General features: G+C 41.6%; 1 protein-coding gene across 3 annotated transcripts; it reads left to right on the top strand.

Annotated features, from left to right (window-relative positions):
• The first annotated feature begins 811 nt into the window (after positions 1-811).
• On the top strand, positions 812-17,762 carry LOC144694425 (zinc finger protein Pegasus-like). 3 transcript variants are annotated; one of them, XM_078564820.1, is made up of 4 exons: positions 812-1,006; positions 12,172-12,338; positions 14,912-15,091; positions 17,184-17,762. In XM_078564820.1, the coding sequence occupies exons 2-4, from the start codon at positions 12,206-12,208 to the stop codon at positions 17,663-17,665; spliced, it is 795 nt and encodes a 264-aa protein (XP_078420946.1). In that variant the 5' UTR covers positions 812-1,006; positions 12,172-12,205; the 3' UTR covers positions 17,666-17,762. The 3 variants fall into 3 exon arrangements, with proteins under 3 accessions (XP_078420946.1, XP_078420944.1, XP_078420945.1); XM_078564818.1 differs by having other exon boundaries at positions 16,734-17,762; XM_078564819.1 differs by lacking the exons at positions 812-1,006; positions 12,172-12,338 and adding an exon at positions 12,647-12,783 and having other exon boundaries at positions 16,734-17,762.
• The last annotated feature ends 785 nt before the right edge of the window (positions 17,763-18,547 follow it).

Raw genomic sequence — 18,547 nt, 5'->3', positions numbered from 1 at the left:
AATGCAAATTTTACCATCTCTGGATTACTAGTCTAGCGACAATACCACTACACCACCTCGGAACTGAGAATAACTCTTAGAATACCATCCCCAAGGCATTTTATGATTCAAGCTGTCTTCTAATTACTGAAACTTCCTTTGCAGAAAGTCTACTTTATTTCTTATGCCAATTATTCCAACATAACTACTACATTCTAACTGTTTACCCTTACTTCTCCAAAATATTTGCACGCCTCTGTGATAGTCCTTACACTGACCCGAGGGAGGCAACAGACCATCTGCTGAAGGGTCATGAGGACTCGAAACGTCAACTCTTTCCTTCTCCACCGATGCTTCCAGACCTGCTGAGTTTTTCCAGGTAATTCTGTTTTTGCTTTAGACCATCTCGGACTCTCCGCTATAGCTGTAAAAGTATATGTACTCTCACCACATTTTAGGAGTTCCGACCCCCTTAAACAGTTGGGTGATCAACACTAATTGAGTAAGTACAACCATGGGTCTGTTGGGACGACAGATGCAGATCAAATAATCCAAGCCTGTACCGAAAACATAACAGGAACCCGGTTGTACAGGAAGCACGTTCTCCGTTTAGTATTTCACCCTCACTGAAGTCCACCCTAAAGTGATATAAAAGCGCTATCTGTTTTGTTAACAAATCAGTACGTCAGTCATTGCCATGAAAGCAGCTTGCTGGCCCCTATTGGCCCTGTGGTTTCTAAGGTGACAGTTTCCGTGGGGACTCGTTAAGCCGTCGCACTGATTCCTCCCTCCCCGAACTCTGACCCCCCCCCCCCCCCCCCCCGGGCTTTTGTTCGGTCGCTGGCTTCAATCTTCCAGTGAAGATTCGTTCGGTGGAAAAAATAGAATTTAAATTAGAAATCCGTTAAAATACCTCGCCGACGATGATGCAGCTGGTCGCGTTCGAAAGGCCGTCTGCACCTCCGCCAGCCCGGCCGGGATGTTACTCTGGTTAAAAGGTGTTTTCCGGCTAGACGTAAATTAGAAGGTAAGCGAGCGGCTATGATTTTTAAAAAATATATTTTTAAAAATTGCTGGACAACACTCGGCAGGTCGGACAGCAGATGTGGGCAGACATACGGAGTTAGTGTTTTTAGGACGATGAATTTTTTTTAAATTGGGAGTTCGGGGCGGGCCGCGCGACGCGACGGTTTAACGGTTCCTGGAGATGTCAGTCCGCAACCCCTTGACAGTGGTAGGCGAGCGGCTCCGGTAACGGGGCCTCTGCATGTACTCATCCCAATCTCTTGAGGGACGCGGCTTTTATTCCCCCAGCCGCTTTCTCCTCCTCCTTCATCTTCAAATCCTCAGCGCGGCCGAACCTGCTGTTTGGACGGCCGGCCGGTTATTGACATTAGGCTCGATCAATCAGAATCGGTAGCCTGCCCGACTGACCAATCGGCGTCGGCGGAGAGGGCACGAGCAGGTCGGGTGGCGGTGCCGAGACCCGCCCCGTTCCCCAGCAGGTTAGGTTGAGGAGTGAGTGGGGTTCACTCACTGGGAACAAAGTGTTGTTTGTGCCGGTTAGCGACACTGCCACCCTACATCTAAGGCTAACCAGCATTCAACCGTGAAAGTAATCGTCCTGTATCGAAAGAAAACAAAATACACGTGAAATAGAAATCGTGGAACGTTTTCTGCGAAACATCTTGGAAACTGGAACTTCATACTTGAAAGGCTCATCAGTGATGATCCCTTTGAGTTAAAGTTTGCTTTCTTACGTTTTTTAAGGAAAAACTTCTATTAGACGACGTCAAAGTGATTCAGAACTGACCAAATGAATAGCCTATAATCATATACTTGCCTTGGAGGGAGTACATTGAAGGTCACTAGATTGATTTTTGGGTGAAGGGATTGTCTCCAGTTTAATAGAATCTGGGTGATCTCAGTGAAACATACAAAATTCTTAAGAGGCATGATGGGGTAGATACTGAGAGAATGTTTTACCCCTGTTGGGGAGCCTGGAACTAGGGGGCAGTCTCAGAATAAGGGATCTTCCATTTAGGACTGAGATGAAAAGAAATTTCTTCACTCGAGTTGTGTACCCTTGGAAATTTATACTCCAGAGAAATGTGGATGCTCTTTCATTGACTATATTCAAGACAGAGATAGTTAGATTTTTGGATACAAAGGGAATTAAGGGATATCGTGATAGTACAGGAAGGTGGAATTGAGGTAGAAGATCAGCCATGATCATATTGAACGGCGGAGCAGGTTCGAGGAGCCGAATGTCCTACACCTGCACCTACTTATTACGTTGTTATTATCCTGTGTTCACTTAACAGTTAGACTGCATCTGTGAAGAAACATATATATAATTTTAGAAAGTAGAATATATATATAATATTTTAAAAATATATACATACAGGTCCGGCCCATAAAGTCTACCATCTGACTTGAGCAGTGGAACAAAATATCCGTTTGGCACTATATATTGGCTCAGATTTTCCTGTTAACACACCTATGGCATAGGAATGGTGCAAAAGAAAATAAATTATAGACAAAGTGAAGTGCACTCATAATTTCCTCCCTATATTTTCCTTACACTTCGATTCCACTGTTGCCCCAGTTGAAGACAGTTATGTACTTATCGTTGGAATTGATTTCAATGGGAAGGCAAAACAATCACCATTTAAGTCAGTTTTCACACTTCTGTTATTTGGACAAGAATAATGTAGCTGGTGACCTAGCAGCAGTGTGATAAGTGACATAAAAAGATGACCCTATATCCCCATTTTCTTGGGACAGTCCCCGGATGAGGCACTGTGTACCCTGGAAAATATTGTCCCCAGAAGAGTCCCTGGTTCATAAAACCCATTAACAAATACCCTAACTTAATTTCTTGTCGGAATACATATGTGAGATACAGCACAGAGTATGTAGTGTGAGTCACCTTGGATATAAATATCTTACTAACTATTTAAATAAAACATTGTCAAGAGAGAAATATCCAGAATGTTTCTATTATTCTGGGGGGTTGGTGGGAGATGGTGTCATAGTGGTAATGTCATTGGACAAGTAACCCAGAGGCCCAGGCTAATGCTTTCGGGGCATGGGTTCAAATCCCACCACGGCAGCTGAATATCAAAAGATAGTTACAGAAATGGTGACCATGACAACTTTCATGATTGTTGTAAAGACCCATCTTATTCACTAATGTCCTTTAGGGGAGGAAATCTGACAACAATCTGGCCTACATTTGACTCCAAAGCCACAGCAATGTGGTTGACTCTTAACTGGCTTCTGAAATGTCCTAGAAAGCCACTTAGTTTAAGGGCAATTAGGGATAAATGTTGGCCTTGCCACATCACATGAAAGAATAAAGAACAAAAAATTATTATTTACTGTAGCTTAGATTGTACAGCATGAGTGCAATTGTCATAGCCATTATGCTGACTGAATGGCTTATGACAAAGAATACATGTATATTTAAGATTCGGTGTAAAGTGAAAATGCTTTGACAAAAAAGTGTAATTGCTGCTTTAACAACAAGTTTTAAAAGGATTTTCCATATTTATGACCAATCAGAAAAGAACCATCTGCATTATGTTAAATATGCCAGTCAGTATTTTCCATTTTGCATGGAGGGAACATCTACCAAAGTTCATAATGTCACATCTATGGTAATTATATGCACATTTGTTTTGCATTTGCAAAAAGTAAATATAGGCTGTTAAAAGAAAACTTACTTGGCAACCTACATTTTTCCATCCTGGCTACTTTGCTGTGCACCCTGGATTCTGGATTTGGTTTTGCAAATACAATCACTCTGCATTCACTGAACCAGACATTTACCTCGCTAAATGATGCTGAAAATAATGTTTGAGTTCCTGAAGAATTTGTTTCCTTTCAAATTGCAAGGAACAACAATCTCTGAACCAAAGTCATAGAACAGAATGCTGTTTTCAACTAAGTATCTGAAGCTGAAGCAACAAGTTGTGATGTTTTAAGTAGTACCAACCATCCATAAAACACCACAGTCAGTTTGACTAACAGATATACGATTATTATTATCCCTTTTTAAACTTTAAACTAAAAGCAGCTTCAGAGAACATCATTTAATGGTCATTCTTCTCAGCTCGCTTTTTTAAAAACTAAGTTTGAATAAACCTTGTAGCTCAAAGACAATTGCTCAATAAAAGTATAACAAAATAGATGGAATATAATACCAACAAGCCTCAAATTTCCAACTTTTAAATTTTTTCTATAATTGTAGAAAATGAAGCAGCTTAACAAAAATTACAATCCAAAGTAGCCTTTTTAGTGAAGCTAACAACTTGTTCAACTTCTACAGGTTTACATTGGACTTGGGGTTGTTTTCAATGTTTTAAAAAAAAATCAAGTCTGTATGAAGAAAATTGGAGAGAGCCAATATTATTTCTTTTAAAATAAAAACCAAAATTCCTTCATTGGCCATTGACTGTGCCACTTCTGATTTGCCTTGCTGCGGCATAATAAGATCGGCTTTCAAGTAAAATTTTTCACTGAACAATTGGTGCGTACAGCGATCTAACATATGCAATTCATCGCCAAAATTGCCCATACAGGAACATTTGGGCTACTATCTTGCATCAATGATCCACAGCACAGGATGCTGCTGATACAGATAAAAACTACCTGAACCGATTTGTTTTTTAATGGAACCTATTCTTGGCACCTGGATGAATTATAAACATCATATGATTCACTCCCGTTGTCTGTAGGTGAAAATTGGGATTGACTGTACCCGTTTTGGGGTGCTACAAGCCATATTTCCTCTAAAATGCTCGGCTGTGCAGCAATTGGGAATGTGCTTCACAGTAAACAAAAACACTAGCAACATTCCCTTTTAGATGCATGCTTGCTTGGCCGTGCATCAATCTGAAAGGGACCATACAGTTCAAAAAGCCACACACGCACCAAACAGAAATTGTTTACATGTGCTCTTAGAGCTTCAAATTGGGACCTGAGCTTGCACACTTTTGGAGCAAATTGGACCGGACCCTACAGATGTGAGGGCATCAGCGTGCGCAGTGAATGGCCACCAGAAGTATCCAGAGCAGGCAGATCATGAAGTTAATCTGCCCGCAAAGCTGGTTTAACACCACTTATGCCATTTTGAGGTTCAACACTGTGGCTAACGTTCTCTTTCACCCTTGCACAGTTGAACATGCATCCAGCCGCTGGAGGGATGACCCCATTTCATCACTATTTAAAGAGAACATCAATTACTTGCAAGTTAGGTGCTGGTTAATTGCTTCTGGTTGTTGCTTAGAATCTACAAGTGTTTGGTGCTTTGTATAGTTGTTTCAAATTGCAAAAGTCCACAGGGAGTGACATGGCAGGACCTGAAGGAGTTTTTACTGACTTCAGGGCTTCTGCATCAACCAGTTGCTCCCAGAGATGGGTGCACAAGCAGGCATTCCCTTGGAATAAAGCATGACTTGGAGAATGAACAGAGGGCACACAAAGCAGGACAAGTTGCTGGAAGAGGGGGGCGGGGGCGGGAAGGGCTCTCAGCAGGAGGCTATATCCACTCGGATGATCGGGGTGAAATTCTGCTACTGAACCTCTGCAAGAAAATAGTGTGGGATATCTGCACTTCAGTAAGAATGTCCTCACTGAAATCTGCCCACCTGATATGGCCACAAATACAACCTCAGAGCATGACAAAGACCGTAACTGTAAAGGTGACCAAGGCAATCAACTTTTGTGCACCTGGCTTCCTCCAGGCTTGATGCCATAGGCTGCACACACAACTCTTTGCAGGCAGTGCATGACAGCCCTGGAACTGAACATCCAGCTAGTGTGAACATACACAGTGAATTATGCAGGTACATTGGCAGCAGTCATGATGAATTCATTATGTAGCAGTCTACCAGGCCAGTGGCATTTGTATTTGAGTTACCATAGCAAACCGAAAGGTAGCTACTGTGCAGTAAGGTTTGTCTGCTGACCACATGGCTGATGACTTTGGTACTTAACCCACACACACATCTATGTAATATGCAGAAAAAGAAAGCCACGCTGCCACATGAAATGTGATAGAACAGATCATTGGTGTAATGAAACAATGTTTCCGCTGCCTGGACTGCTCTGGAGGAGCCCTGCAACATTTGGCAGAGCATGTTCAGGATTTGTTGTGGTCTGTTGCATGCTGCACAGCTTCATGAAGGGATAGCCCTTTCCATTAGCTATATGATGAGTAGCTGAGGAGCAGGAGGAAGAGGAAGGGGAGGGCAACCTAGACAGCCTCTTTCTGGCTGGCTTGTCCATTTAAAAAAAAACTCACCTGAGCCTGATACAAGTAACCACGACAACAAATTGTATTTATATAGCGCCTTTAATGTAATAAAACGTTCAAAGGTGCTTCACAGCAGTGTTTGTAAAGCAATATTCATCACCTGGCCACATAAGATGATGTTAGGGCAGATGACTAAAAACCTGGTCAAAGAGAGAAGTTTAACAAGTGTCTTTAAGGAGGAAAGAGAGGCAGAGAGGTTTAGGGAGGGAATTCTGGAGCTTCAGGCTTTGGCAGCTGTCTAAGGAGCCTTGGTGAGGTCCTGCAGTGCATGTTGCAGATGGTATACAATGCTGCCATTGTGTGTTGGTGGTGGAGAGAGTGAATGTTTGTGGATGGGGTACCAATCAACTGGGCTGTTTTGTCCTGGACGGTGTCAAGCTTCTTGAGTGTTGTTGGAGCGGCACTCATCCTGGCGAATGGAGAGTATTCATCGCACTCCTGACCTGTGCCTTGTAGATGGTGGACAGGCTTTGAAGAGTCAGGGGTGAGTTACTCGTTGCAGGATTCCTAGCCTCTGATCTTCTCTTGTAGCCACGGTATTTATATGGCTAGCCCAGTTTAGTTTCTGGTCAATGGTAACTCCCAGGATGTTGATAGTACAGGATTCAGCAATGGTAATGCCATTGAATGTCATGGGGCGATGATTAGATTCTCTCTTGGTGGAGATGGTCATTGCCTGGCACTTGTGTGGCGTGAATGTTACTTGCCACTTGTCAGCCCAAGCCTGGATATTGTCCAGGTCTTGCTGTATTTGGACATGGGCTGCTTCAGTATCTGAGGAGTCGCAAATGGTGCTGAACATTGTGCAATCGTCAGCAATCATCCGCACTGCTGACCTTATGATGGCAGAAGGGTCATTGATGAAGCAGCTGAAGATGATTGGGTCTAGGACACTACCCTGAGGAACTCCTGCAGTGATGTCCTGGAACTGAAATGATTGACCTCTAACAACTGCAACCATGTTCCTTTGGATTAGGTATAACTCCAACCAGTGGAGAGTTTTCCCCCTTATTCCAATTGACTTCAGTTTTGCTAGGGCTCCCTGATGTCATACTTGCTCAAATGCTGCCTTGATGTCAAGGCCAGTCACTCTCACCTCACCTCTGGAGTCAGCTCCTTTGTCCATGTTTGACCCAAGACTGTAATAAGGTCGGGAGCTGAGTGACCCTGCCTTAACCCAAACTGAGTATCATTGAGCAGGTTATTGCATTGCTAAGCAAGTGCCCTTCCATCACTCTACTGATGATCGGGAGTAGACTGATGGGCGGTAATTGGCTAGGTTGGATTTGTCTTGCTTTTTGTGTACGGGACATACCTGGCCAATTTTCCACATAGCTGGGTAGATGTCAGTGTTGTAGCTGTACTGTAACAGCTTGGATAGGAGCGCGGCAAGTTCTGGAGCACAAGTCTTCAGTACTATTGCGGAAATTTGTCAGGGCTGATAGCCTTTGCAGTATCCAGTGCCTTCAGCCGTTTCTTGATATCACATGAATTGAATTGTCTGAAGACTGGCATCTGTAACCCTGTTGACCTCTAGAGGAGGCCGAGATGGATCATTCACTCAGCACTTCTGGCTGGAAATTGTTGCAAATGCTTCAGCCTTGTCTTTTGCACTGATGTGCTGGGCTCCCACATCATTGAGGTTGGGGACATTTGTGGAGCCTCCTCCTCCAGTGAGTTGTTTAATTGTCCACCACTATTCACAACTGGATGTGGCAATACTGCAGAGTTTACATCTGATCCGTTGGTTGTGGAATTGCCTAGCTCCGTCTATCGTTTGCTGCCTATGCTGTTTAGCACGCAAGTATTCCTGTTTTGTAGCTTCACCAGGTTGACACCTCATTTTTTTGGTATGCCTGGTGCTGCTCCTGGCATGCTGTCCTGCACTCTTCATTGAACCAGGGTTGATCCTCTGGCTTGGTGGTCATGGTAGAATGGGGGGGTATGTCATGAGGTTACAGATTGTGGTTGACTACAATTCTGCTGCTGCTGATGGCCCAGAGCACCTCATGGTTGCCAAGCTTTGAGTAGCTAAATCTGTTTGAAATCTATCCCATTTAGCACGGTGGTAGTGCCACACAACATGATGGAGGGTATTGTCAATGTGAAGACGGGACTTTCTCCACGAGGACTGTACGGTGGTCACTCCTACCAATACTGTCACAGACAGATGGGGCGGTGGTGGCTTAATGGTTTTGTCACATGGCTACTAATCCAGAGACCCTGGGTAATGCTTTGGGGACCTGGGTTCGAATCCCATAATGGCAGATAGTGGAACTTGAATTCAATAAAAAATCTGGAATTAAAAGTCTAATGATGACCATGAAACCATTGTCAATTGTTGTAAAAACCCATCTGGTTCACTAATGTCCTTTAGGGAAGGAAATCTACTGTCCTTAACTGGTCTGGCCTACATGTGACTCCAGACCACTCTTGTGACTTTTTGAATGCCCTCTGAAATGGCCCAGCAAGCCACTCCATTCTCAAGGGCAATAAATGCTGGCCTAGCCATTGATGCTGCATCCCATGAATGAATTAAAGAGAAAACAGGTACATCTGCGGCAGGCATGTTGGTGAGGATGTTCTTCCCTCTTCTTGGTTGCCTCACCACCTGCCGCAGACCCATGTCCTTTAAGACCTGGCCAGATCAGTCTGTACATACGAACATATGAGTTATGAGCAGGAGTAGGCCGCTTGGCCCCTCGAGCCTCCTCTGTCATTCAATAAGATCATGGTTGATCTCAATGTAACCTCAACCCCACATTCCTGCCTGCCCCCCGATAGCCTTTCACCCCCTTGTTAATCAAGAATCTATCTAGCTCAGCCTTAAAAATATTCAGACTCTGCTTGCAACGCCTTTTGAGGAAGAGGGTTCCAAAGACACTCCACCCTCTGAGAAAAAATTTCTCCTCATCTCCGTCTTAAATGAGTGACCCCTAATTTTTAAACAGTGGCCCCTAGTTCTAGATTATCCCACAAGAGGAAACATCCTTTCCACATTCATCTTGTCAAGACTCCTCAGGATCTTAAAGGTTTCAATTCAGTCAAGTCTGACACTTCTAAATTCCAGTGGAGACAAGCCTAACCTGTCCAGCCTTTCCTCATAGGACAGCCCACCCATTCCTGGTACTAGACTCGTAAACCTTCTTTGAAATGCTTCTAACAAACTTACATCTTTCTTTAAATAAGGAGACCAGTACTGTACACAATACTCCAGATGTGGTCTCACCAATGCCCTGTACAACTGAAGCATAACCTCTCTACTTTTTGTAATCAATTCCCCTCACAATAAATGATAAGATTCTATTAGCTTTTCTAATTACCTGCTGTACCTGCATACTAATCTTTTGTGATTCATGCACTAGGACACCCAGATCCCTCTGAATCCCAGAGCTCTGCAATCTCTCACCATTTAGATGATAAGCTGCTTCCTGCTAAAATGAACAATTTCACATTTGCCTACATTATACCCCATTTGCCAGTTCTTTGCCTATTCACTTAACCTATCTATGTCACTTTGTAGCCTCCTTACATTGTCTTCACAATTTACTTTCCTACTTACCTCTGTGTCATCAGCAAATTTAGCAACCATTCCTTCGGTCCCTTCATCCAAATCATTTACATAAATTGTAAAAAGTTGAGGCCCCAGCATTGATCCCTATGACTCGCCACATCCTGCTATCCAGAAAAAGACCCATTTATGCCAACTCTCTACTTCCAGTTAGCTGGTCAATCTTCTATCCATGCCAATATGTTACCCCCCTACACCATGAGCTTTTGTTTTCTGCAGTAACCTTTGATGTGGCACTTTATCAAATGCCTTCTGGAAATTGAAGTACAGTACATCCACCGGTTCCCCTTTATCCACAGCACATGTGACTCCTTCAAAGAACTCCAATAAATTGGTTAAACATGATTTCCCTTTTACAAAACCACGCTGACTCTGCCTGATTGCCTGGAATTTTTCTGAGTGTCCTGCTATAACATCCTTAATAATAGCTTCCAACATTTTCCCTATGACAGATGTAGTAGTGCTACCGAGTCACTTTTGGTGATGGACATTAAAGTCTCCCACCCAGAGTACATTCTACGTCCTTGACACCCTCAGTGCTTCCTCCAAGTGGTGTTCAACATGGAGGAGTACTGATGCATCAGCTGAGGGAAGATGGTGCGTGGTAATCAGCAGGAGGTTTCCTTGTCCATGTTTGACCTGGTGACATGAGACTTTATGGGGTCCAGAGTCGATGTGGAGGACTCCCAGGGCAATTCCCTACCGACTGCATATCACTCTGCCACCACCTCAGCTGGGTCTGTCCTGTCGATGGGAAAGGACATACTCCGAGATGGTGATGGTGGTGTCTGGGACATCGTCATACTCATGGAATCATACCTTACAGATAATGTCAGACTGTTGCTTGACTGGTCTGAGACAGCTTTCCCAATTTTGGCACAATTTCCCAGGTGTTAGTAAGGACTTTGCAGGGTTGACAGGGCTGAGTTTGCCATTGTCTTTTCCGGTGCCTAGGTTGATGCCAGGTGCTTCATTCCTTATTGACTTGTTTTTAACAGTTTGATATGACTGAGTGGCTAGGCCATTTCAGTCGGCATCCAGAGTCAACCACATTGCTGTGGGTCTGGAGTCACATGTAGGCTAAAGAAGGTAAGGATGGAAGATTTTCCTTCCATAAAGGACATTTCTGAACCAAATAGGTTTTTAGATAATCAACATGGTTTCATGGTCATCATTAGACTTTTAATTCCAGATATTTTTATTGAATTCAAATTCCACCATCACCAAGGTGAGATTGGAACTTGGATCCCCAGAGCACTACTCTGGGTCTCTGAATTACCACCCTAGTGACATTACCACTATGCCACCACTTTGTCTGTGTTGTCCTACATGACATAGCACCGTCACCCCCTGAATCCCCCCCCCCCACCCCCTTTTCAGAAAATACTATAACCACCAAGAATGTTACAGGTGATCTGTGCAGTGCATTATATTGTACAACAGATCTTATTTGGTATGGCTTATAGTGCCACAGGCAACATTGAAAAACAAAATTGCACAGTCCATGTAGCTTTCACAATGAGGTTTAACATTCCACACCTGTTGGGCAACACCAAAGGCACATGTACAACAGCACATGTAAAGTCCCATGAGGGATCTTAACTGGCAACACTTTTTACAAATAAGTGATATTTGCATGCATGTTTACTTTACAATGTTACTGATAACATCAGCTCAATGTTGGCATGATAAACATATCCCCACCTTTATATTATTGTTTGCCCCTAATATTTTTGTAACCTGGTTAAATGAAGGGGGTATAAGGTTTATCAAGTTGACATTGGATTGTTGTTGCTGCTTTTTGTTGGAGGTAATTTTCCAATATAAAGGATCTAGTCATCGTGCTCTGAGACACCAAAACCCCTGGGACAGTTGTTCCTCTTTGATGCTTCATACAAAAAAAATGTTTCTGCCAACTGCAATGCTAAATGGCTGCTGCCAGGTCTGCTATCTTGGATCAGGTTGTATGCTATTATAAATATGCTGTATGGAGGAACTGGCAGTTGTAATTGCAGAACCATTGTAGGAAACAGTTCTCTAAATTATGCTATAGTATGTTATGCAGTATTAAGTTTTACTACAGAGCATTTACAACTCCTCACCATTCAGTCGAAGCAACTGTCTTATGTCCTGATGGGATCACATTTACTCACCTAATTTGAAATTCTGATGGATGTCACAGAGGCATATTTTGATGAATGCCTATTGCTGCAACATCCAAATTTTATGAAATTTCAATGTTGTGCTTATGATATGCACCACATCTAGTATTTTAAAAAATATTTTTCATTTTTTCAAGGAAATAAAGCAATTTCTTGAAACACTGTAAGAAAATGGATGAAAAGAGAGCTGCTTCCGTAGATTTTGTCAAGGATTTCCAGGAGTATCTCACTCAACAAACCCAACATGTGAATATGATATCTGGGTCTGTTGGTGGAGAGAAGCTGCCAGCGTCTCTACAGACTGGTAAGACCATGTTCAGTTACACTATAGACAGATATAAAGATTGTTTTGCAATTAGTGTACACTAGCATGTCACTCTTGGAAGCTTACTTGTATGCTATAGTTACTTGTGCCAGTTCTCTCCCCCATTAGATAGCACTGTGTGGAATCGATGGAAAATTCGGTATCAGTGCTGTGCCTGGCCATTATCTGTTTTTAAAACTATTGCTTTTCACCTGCACACTCCATATACTTCCTCCCAGACCATGGCCATTTCATTCTACTATATTGCATTTTTCTTTAATCTCTTGCAGTTGTTTTTCTAGTTAATTGAAGAAATCCTAGAGGACAAACTTCAAAAGCTTTATTCAACTACACTTCATATTATGAACTGATTACACACCTGTTGTAGCTGTTGTTTTGTGACGTCCTCTGCTAATAGTTCAGCTTTCAACAAAAACAACTGCAGGTGAATTTTGAAGTCAAATAATTATCTCCTCTGTGTGCTGTTGACAGTTAGGAAGCCTGTGAGAAGCAGGCAGACAAGTTTCTTTGTTCTAGTGTGTTTTCAAAGTAAAGAATGCCTCTTTGAGAGAAAAACATGGAAGGAAGAAAACAAGTTGAGGGTAAATCAAATTGGAAACTCTGGCTTCTCAACAACTGTCCTGGATGAAGTGGGAGGCAAGGTCAATTATAAGGGGGAGGAATAGATAAGAGTGTTATAGATTAGGTGAATGATAATGGACTAAGTGGGAGATAGGCAACAGACGGTGTGGAAAGGTAAAAGGCTAGGGAGCACATTGGATGTGAGAAGGTGAGCACGATTGATAGTGGGGCAATGGGAGAAAGAGAAGGGTTAGGAAGGGAAGTGCTAAAAGCCTCATTTTCCCTGTAATTTTTATTTAAAGGCCTTTGGTGACTCCTTACTCCACTACACCACTCCATACCACCTACCATCTGAAAGGAAAAAAGAAAAAGTCAGTGAGAAACAAAAAGAGTTAAGGAGAGAGAAAAGCAAGCAGAAGAAGAGAGACATGGAGACAAGCATTAGTGAAAAGAAAACAGATACTGGTAGAAGAGAGATTCTACTTTTTTTTTTCATTCATGTGGGTGTCGCTGGCTAGGCCAGCATTTATTGCCCATGCCTAATTGCCCTTGTTCAGAGGGCATTTAAGAGTCAACCACATTGTTGAGTGTCTGGAGTCACATGTAGGCCAGACCAGGTAAGGTAAGGACGGCAGATTTCCTTCCCTAAAACACATTAGTGAACCAGATAGGTTTTTACAACAATCAACAATGGTTTCATGGTCATCATCAGACTTTTAATTCCAGATTTTTTTATTGAATTCAAATTCTACCATCTGCCATGGTGGGATTCGAACCCAGGTCCCTAGAGCATTACCCTGGGTCTCTGAATTACTAGTCCAGCAACAACACCACTATGTCATCGCCTCCCCTGCAATATGAAGTGCTGTGGGAGATTTGATACATGGGCGATATGTTTTGTTGAAAGCTGCTCTGTAAACCGACTCTTAAGCTGTCAATCTTGTCTAAGTGGTCAGAATAATGCCTCTGAATCACATCATGAATTTAAGCCCTACTCCAGAGACTTAAGCACATAATGTAGCTTGACATTTCCATGTGCAATACTGAGGAAGTGCTGCTGTGTCATTGGTGTGTCTTTCAGATGAGATGTTAAACTGAGATCTCCTCTGCTCTCTTAGGTGGATGTGAAAGCTCCAGGGCACTATTTTAAGGGCAGAAGAGTTCTCCGGCTAACCTTGCCAACAGTTTATCACTCAAATTCCGTCACTAAGAAATTTATTTCATTGTTGTTTGGATCTTGCTGTGTACAAATTGACATAGTGTGGTCACTGTTGTATTGTAGAGAAAACTGAGTATTAACTGACTAGAAAATATTCAGAGATCATGGAAGTTACTATATAAATGTAAGCTCTGTCTTATTGGGAAATCTCTTAAATTCATGTATTTTGTTACACGTTGAGGCAGTTGGTAGTACTATGATGGGACTTTCACCATTAGAGGTGTCACCTTGTCTGTTTCAGTCAGTTAGCTGAACTCAGATTGTGACATCTGAGCATGTAAGATTCTCTCTCAATAACATTTAATAAAAATGGAATTTGGCTTATTTAGTTTTTATTTATTCTTTCTTGGGATGTGGGCGTTGCTAGCAAGGCTGGCATTTGTTGCCTATTCCTAATTGCCCTTGAACTGAGTGGCTTACCATACCATTTCAGAGGGCAGTTAAGAGTCAACCACAATGCTGTAGTCTGGAGTTACAGGTAGGCCAGAACAGGTAAGGATGGCAGATTTCCTTCCGTAAAGGACATTAGTGAAACAGTTGGGTTCAAAATGTCTTTCATACAGCAGTTTATGTTCTTAATAGTCACTAGCTTATATACCATTTAAATGTAGAAAATGAATATATACTTGAAAATGTACTGTCATTCATGAAATGTTAGTGATACCTGCTTTGTAAATATGTTTTTCTTCTCTAATAGGGATTGCCTTTTATTTCAAATTGCAGGAAGTCGTATTTTTAAATCTTGCTCACTTTCTGGGATTTATTACTACAGGATCAGAAAATGATCAGAATGGAATGCATCATGCTTCAGTTGAAGTTTCATTGGATGATGGCTCTGGGCTTATGGCTGATGGGCTGGAAAGAACATATGATGGAAAACTGAAGTGTCGATACTGCAACTATGCTAGCAAAGGGACTGCACGACTGATGGAACACATCAGAATGCACACAGGTAATGACTATATAATGTTGACTTCTAAATGATCTAAAATACAAGTATTTATCTGGTGTGTTTGTTTCTATTTAAACTACCTAAAGGAGCAGTACTGTACAATAAAGTGAAAACATAGCAATCTAATCAACACGCTCAGCAATGTCAAATCTGAATTCTGGAATGTCAATTGGAAATGAGTCGATCAGCCTTTGGACTTATTTTGATAAAAGATTGATACAGAGATGGTAGATTGTATAATAAAAGGGGAGCTCTGCTCATGATGTAAATGTTGCTGTTTTTAATGAAGAAAATTATTTATGACAACACTATTCAATTATAAAAGACACAAAACTGGGGCATTTAGAGAGCATTCACCATCCAGGTTGATTTCAAGCTTGTGGTATTCATTGTAATAGGAGTGTGGCGTGCAAAACTATTCCTTAACATAGATAGGCTTAAATGGAGTCTCACCATCAGTGCCCCCTTAAAATACAGTTAACTTGTATTTTCTTCAATGTTAGCATTGGATTTCTTTGGTTAAAATTGAGTGTTGATAACCTCATTGAAACTAGTTTATGACCATTTGCTGTTTGGCATTGTAAGACAGTTAGATTGGCATCAACAGATACATTTATTAACTCAGATTAGATCAGTGATCCTGCTGCTGTTTTTATGCTGTTGATGTTGATTCAGTTTCTCCACATTGTTAGGTAGGCTCAGTGATTTTTTGCAGGGCTCTCTCCAGAAACTGTCATTCTCCCTTTTTAAACACCAATTTTCTCACAAAAAAGAAACAAAAAGTTGTTAAATTTGGTCACAATTCTTTGTAACAGTTTGATTTTTTTTAAAAGGAGTACCGATGGTGAGTCTCCCTGTTTAAAGTGAAAAGGGCCAGGACTAAAGAAAAAGCAGGTAAGGATTAAAGTATTAACATCTGGTCAAGACAACTATAGCATAATACAGTACTGCTCCTCTAAGTAGGGTATATAATGCTGTAAAACCAGCATAAAGCAGCTACAGTTTCGATTGTAGTTACATTTGAGAAGTTATTTTTAAGAGTAGAGAATGGCAGCACCACAATATATGTTGGGTTGTGACGTGGAAATCCAGGAAGTGCTGTCACCTCTTCCTTCTCAAGATTCATCCTGCAAGAGATGAGTTATTTTCTGTTGATTTTCTAATTGGAAATGTATTCCTTACTCAACATTTTTAATGAGATTTTATTTTAAAACAGATGGTGGATAACCTAGTAGCTGAGTAGTTGAGATAATTTTGTTAAATCACCTCGTCATATTTCATCAGTTAGCTAAAATTCCAGCTCTGAATGGGGTGGGGTGGGCACTAATCCAATTGACACAAATTCCTCAGCTACGTGGGAGGAGTTTCATCAATTCGTAACTGACCCGCAACAGAAAAAGTCCACATCTGAATTGTCTCACCATGAGGAAAGTAAAGCAAAACTATCCAGTCTTGTTACATGGCAAGCACACTGCCTGTCAGTTGACAACCAGATGGGATTGTTGACAATGATCTCAGAGTTCCACTGCTCTTTAGCACGCCCAGCTGAAGGACAGGATGCTTAGAGGAGGCAAAATGAGGAAAAATGCAAAATGGGAGGAAAAAAGTGGCAAGGTTTGCTGATCTATTCTTTCTGATACAGGTGAGAAGCCCCACAGATGTCACCTATGCCCGTTTGCTTCAGCGTATGAGCGGCACCTCGAAGCACATATGCGCTCACACACAGGTGAAAAACCATACAAATGTGAGCTTTGCTCCTTCTGCTGCAGTGATCGAAGTAACTTGTCCCATCACCGTAGACGTAGGCACAAACTTCTTCCCTTGAAAGGTTCTAGGACCTGCCTGGCCAATAAGAAAATGTTGGGCGTTTTACAGAAAAAAACTAGCAACTCCCTGAGTTATGGGACAAGACTTCTGATTAATCTAAATCCTACTTCCATGGTGGTACAGAAGCCAGATTACCTCAATGACTTTTCTCATGATATGTCAGCTAACTCCTATGAGGGTTTGCAAAAAGTACAGTCTGGTGGGATCTCGAGGGACACCCAACATATTATGGTGGATAATCCATTAAACCAGCTTTCTACCTTAGCAGGCCAGTTGTCCAGCCTTCCACCTGAAAACCAAGCTCCGGCATCTCCTGAGGTGGTAACCTGCAGGGATGAAAAACCATATGTGATCTCTCAGTCTACAGCACCAGTCGTTTCCACGGTAGCTTCCAGTGTGGCCCAAAGCTCATCCCCTATCAGTCCAGATGCATGTCCCACGCACAATCAGCAGAACTTCAGTCCTGTGGCAGGGCCCAGTAGTGAGCACAGTGCTCACACAAGTACACCCAGCGTGACGAACAGCCAGCCTAGCACACCTGCTCCTGCACTTCAGGTCCAGGATCCCCAGCTTCTGCATCATTGCCAACACTGTGATATGTATTTTGCAGACAATATCCTTTATACTATTCACATGGGGTGCCATGGTTATAAGAACCCATTCCAATGTAACATATGTGGATGCAAATGTAGAGACAAATATGACTTTGCTTGTCATTTTGCTCGGGGTCAACATAAGCAGAATTAACACTACAGCACCCAAATAAGTACTGGTATTCAATTTCAATACATATTGGACTAATGTTGTTTCATATTGAGAATATTAAATATGTATTAAGAGGGAATGATTTACTTGCCTCACCTTTTTTTTCCATTTGTGAACATTTTAAAATGCTTTTCTTCACAGTCTTCTGAAGTAGTTATGAATTAGGCTCAAGCCACTTCAAAGTATATTGGTGCAGCACCATTTGATACATCTACAGCACTAGTAAAATGTAAATTTTGGCAATAGCATAATTTCTTATCTCCTCATAAATTGCAGTGATCTTGGAGTGGAATATGTTTTGGTTATACCAGTGTGTCAAGTGCTGATCTTGTTTAGTATCTAACCGTTATTAGTGAGAGAAAAACTTTATGCACAGATAACTGAAAAAGATGTCAATTCCAATTACTTTGCCCCAGGTATATTCTCTATCAATAGTCTACAGTAAGTTGAAATAGCAAATAATGTGTAAATTATATGATTTGAATGCATTTTTTTGTTTCTGCATTGAAAATACTGAGACCAAATTAAGTTGCCTTTTTAATGACCCATTCAAAGGTTCTATGTTTTAACATGGACAGCAAGAGGCAGAACTGAAAAAAGTAAATTCTTTGACAAATGCAACATAAAATACTCCCTTAGTTCTAAGCATTCATATCTTATTATTCAACAGTTAAAAGCTTTTCATTGCAAAATCTAGTTTATGTAATTGATATTAGTTAATTAAACCAAGCAGTTGTCCTTTAAAATCTTTACAGATGTCTGTATGCTAATTATGAGGACTGGCGAATCATTTCTCCAGTGATTTGACATCAATGTCAAATATCGAAGATTCAATGCTACAAAAATGTAATGTGCTTTAGTACA

Source organism: Cetorhinus maximus, chromosome 20 (assembly GCF_964194155.1).
Source record: "Cetorhinus maximus chromosome 20, sCetMax3.hap1.1, whole genome shotgun sequence".
In the NCBI taxonomy this organism is placed as follows: Eukaryota; Metazoa; Chordata; class Chondrichthyes; order Lamniformes; family Cetorhinidae; genus Cetorhinus; species Cetorhinus maximus.
Note: the sequence above shows the minus strand (reverse complement) of the source record. Positions and strands in the feature narration are given on the sequence as shown.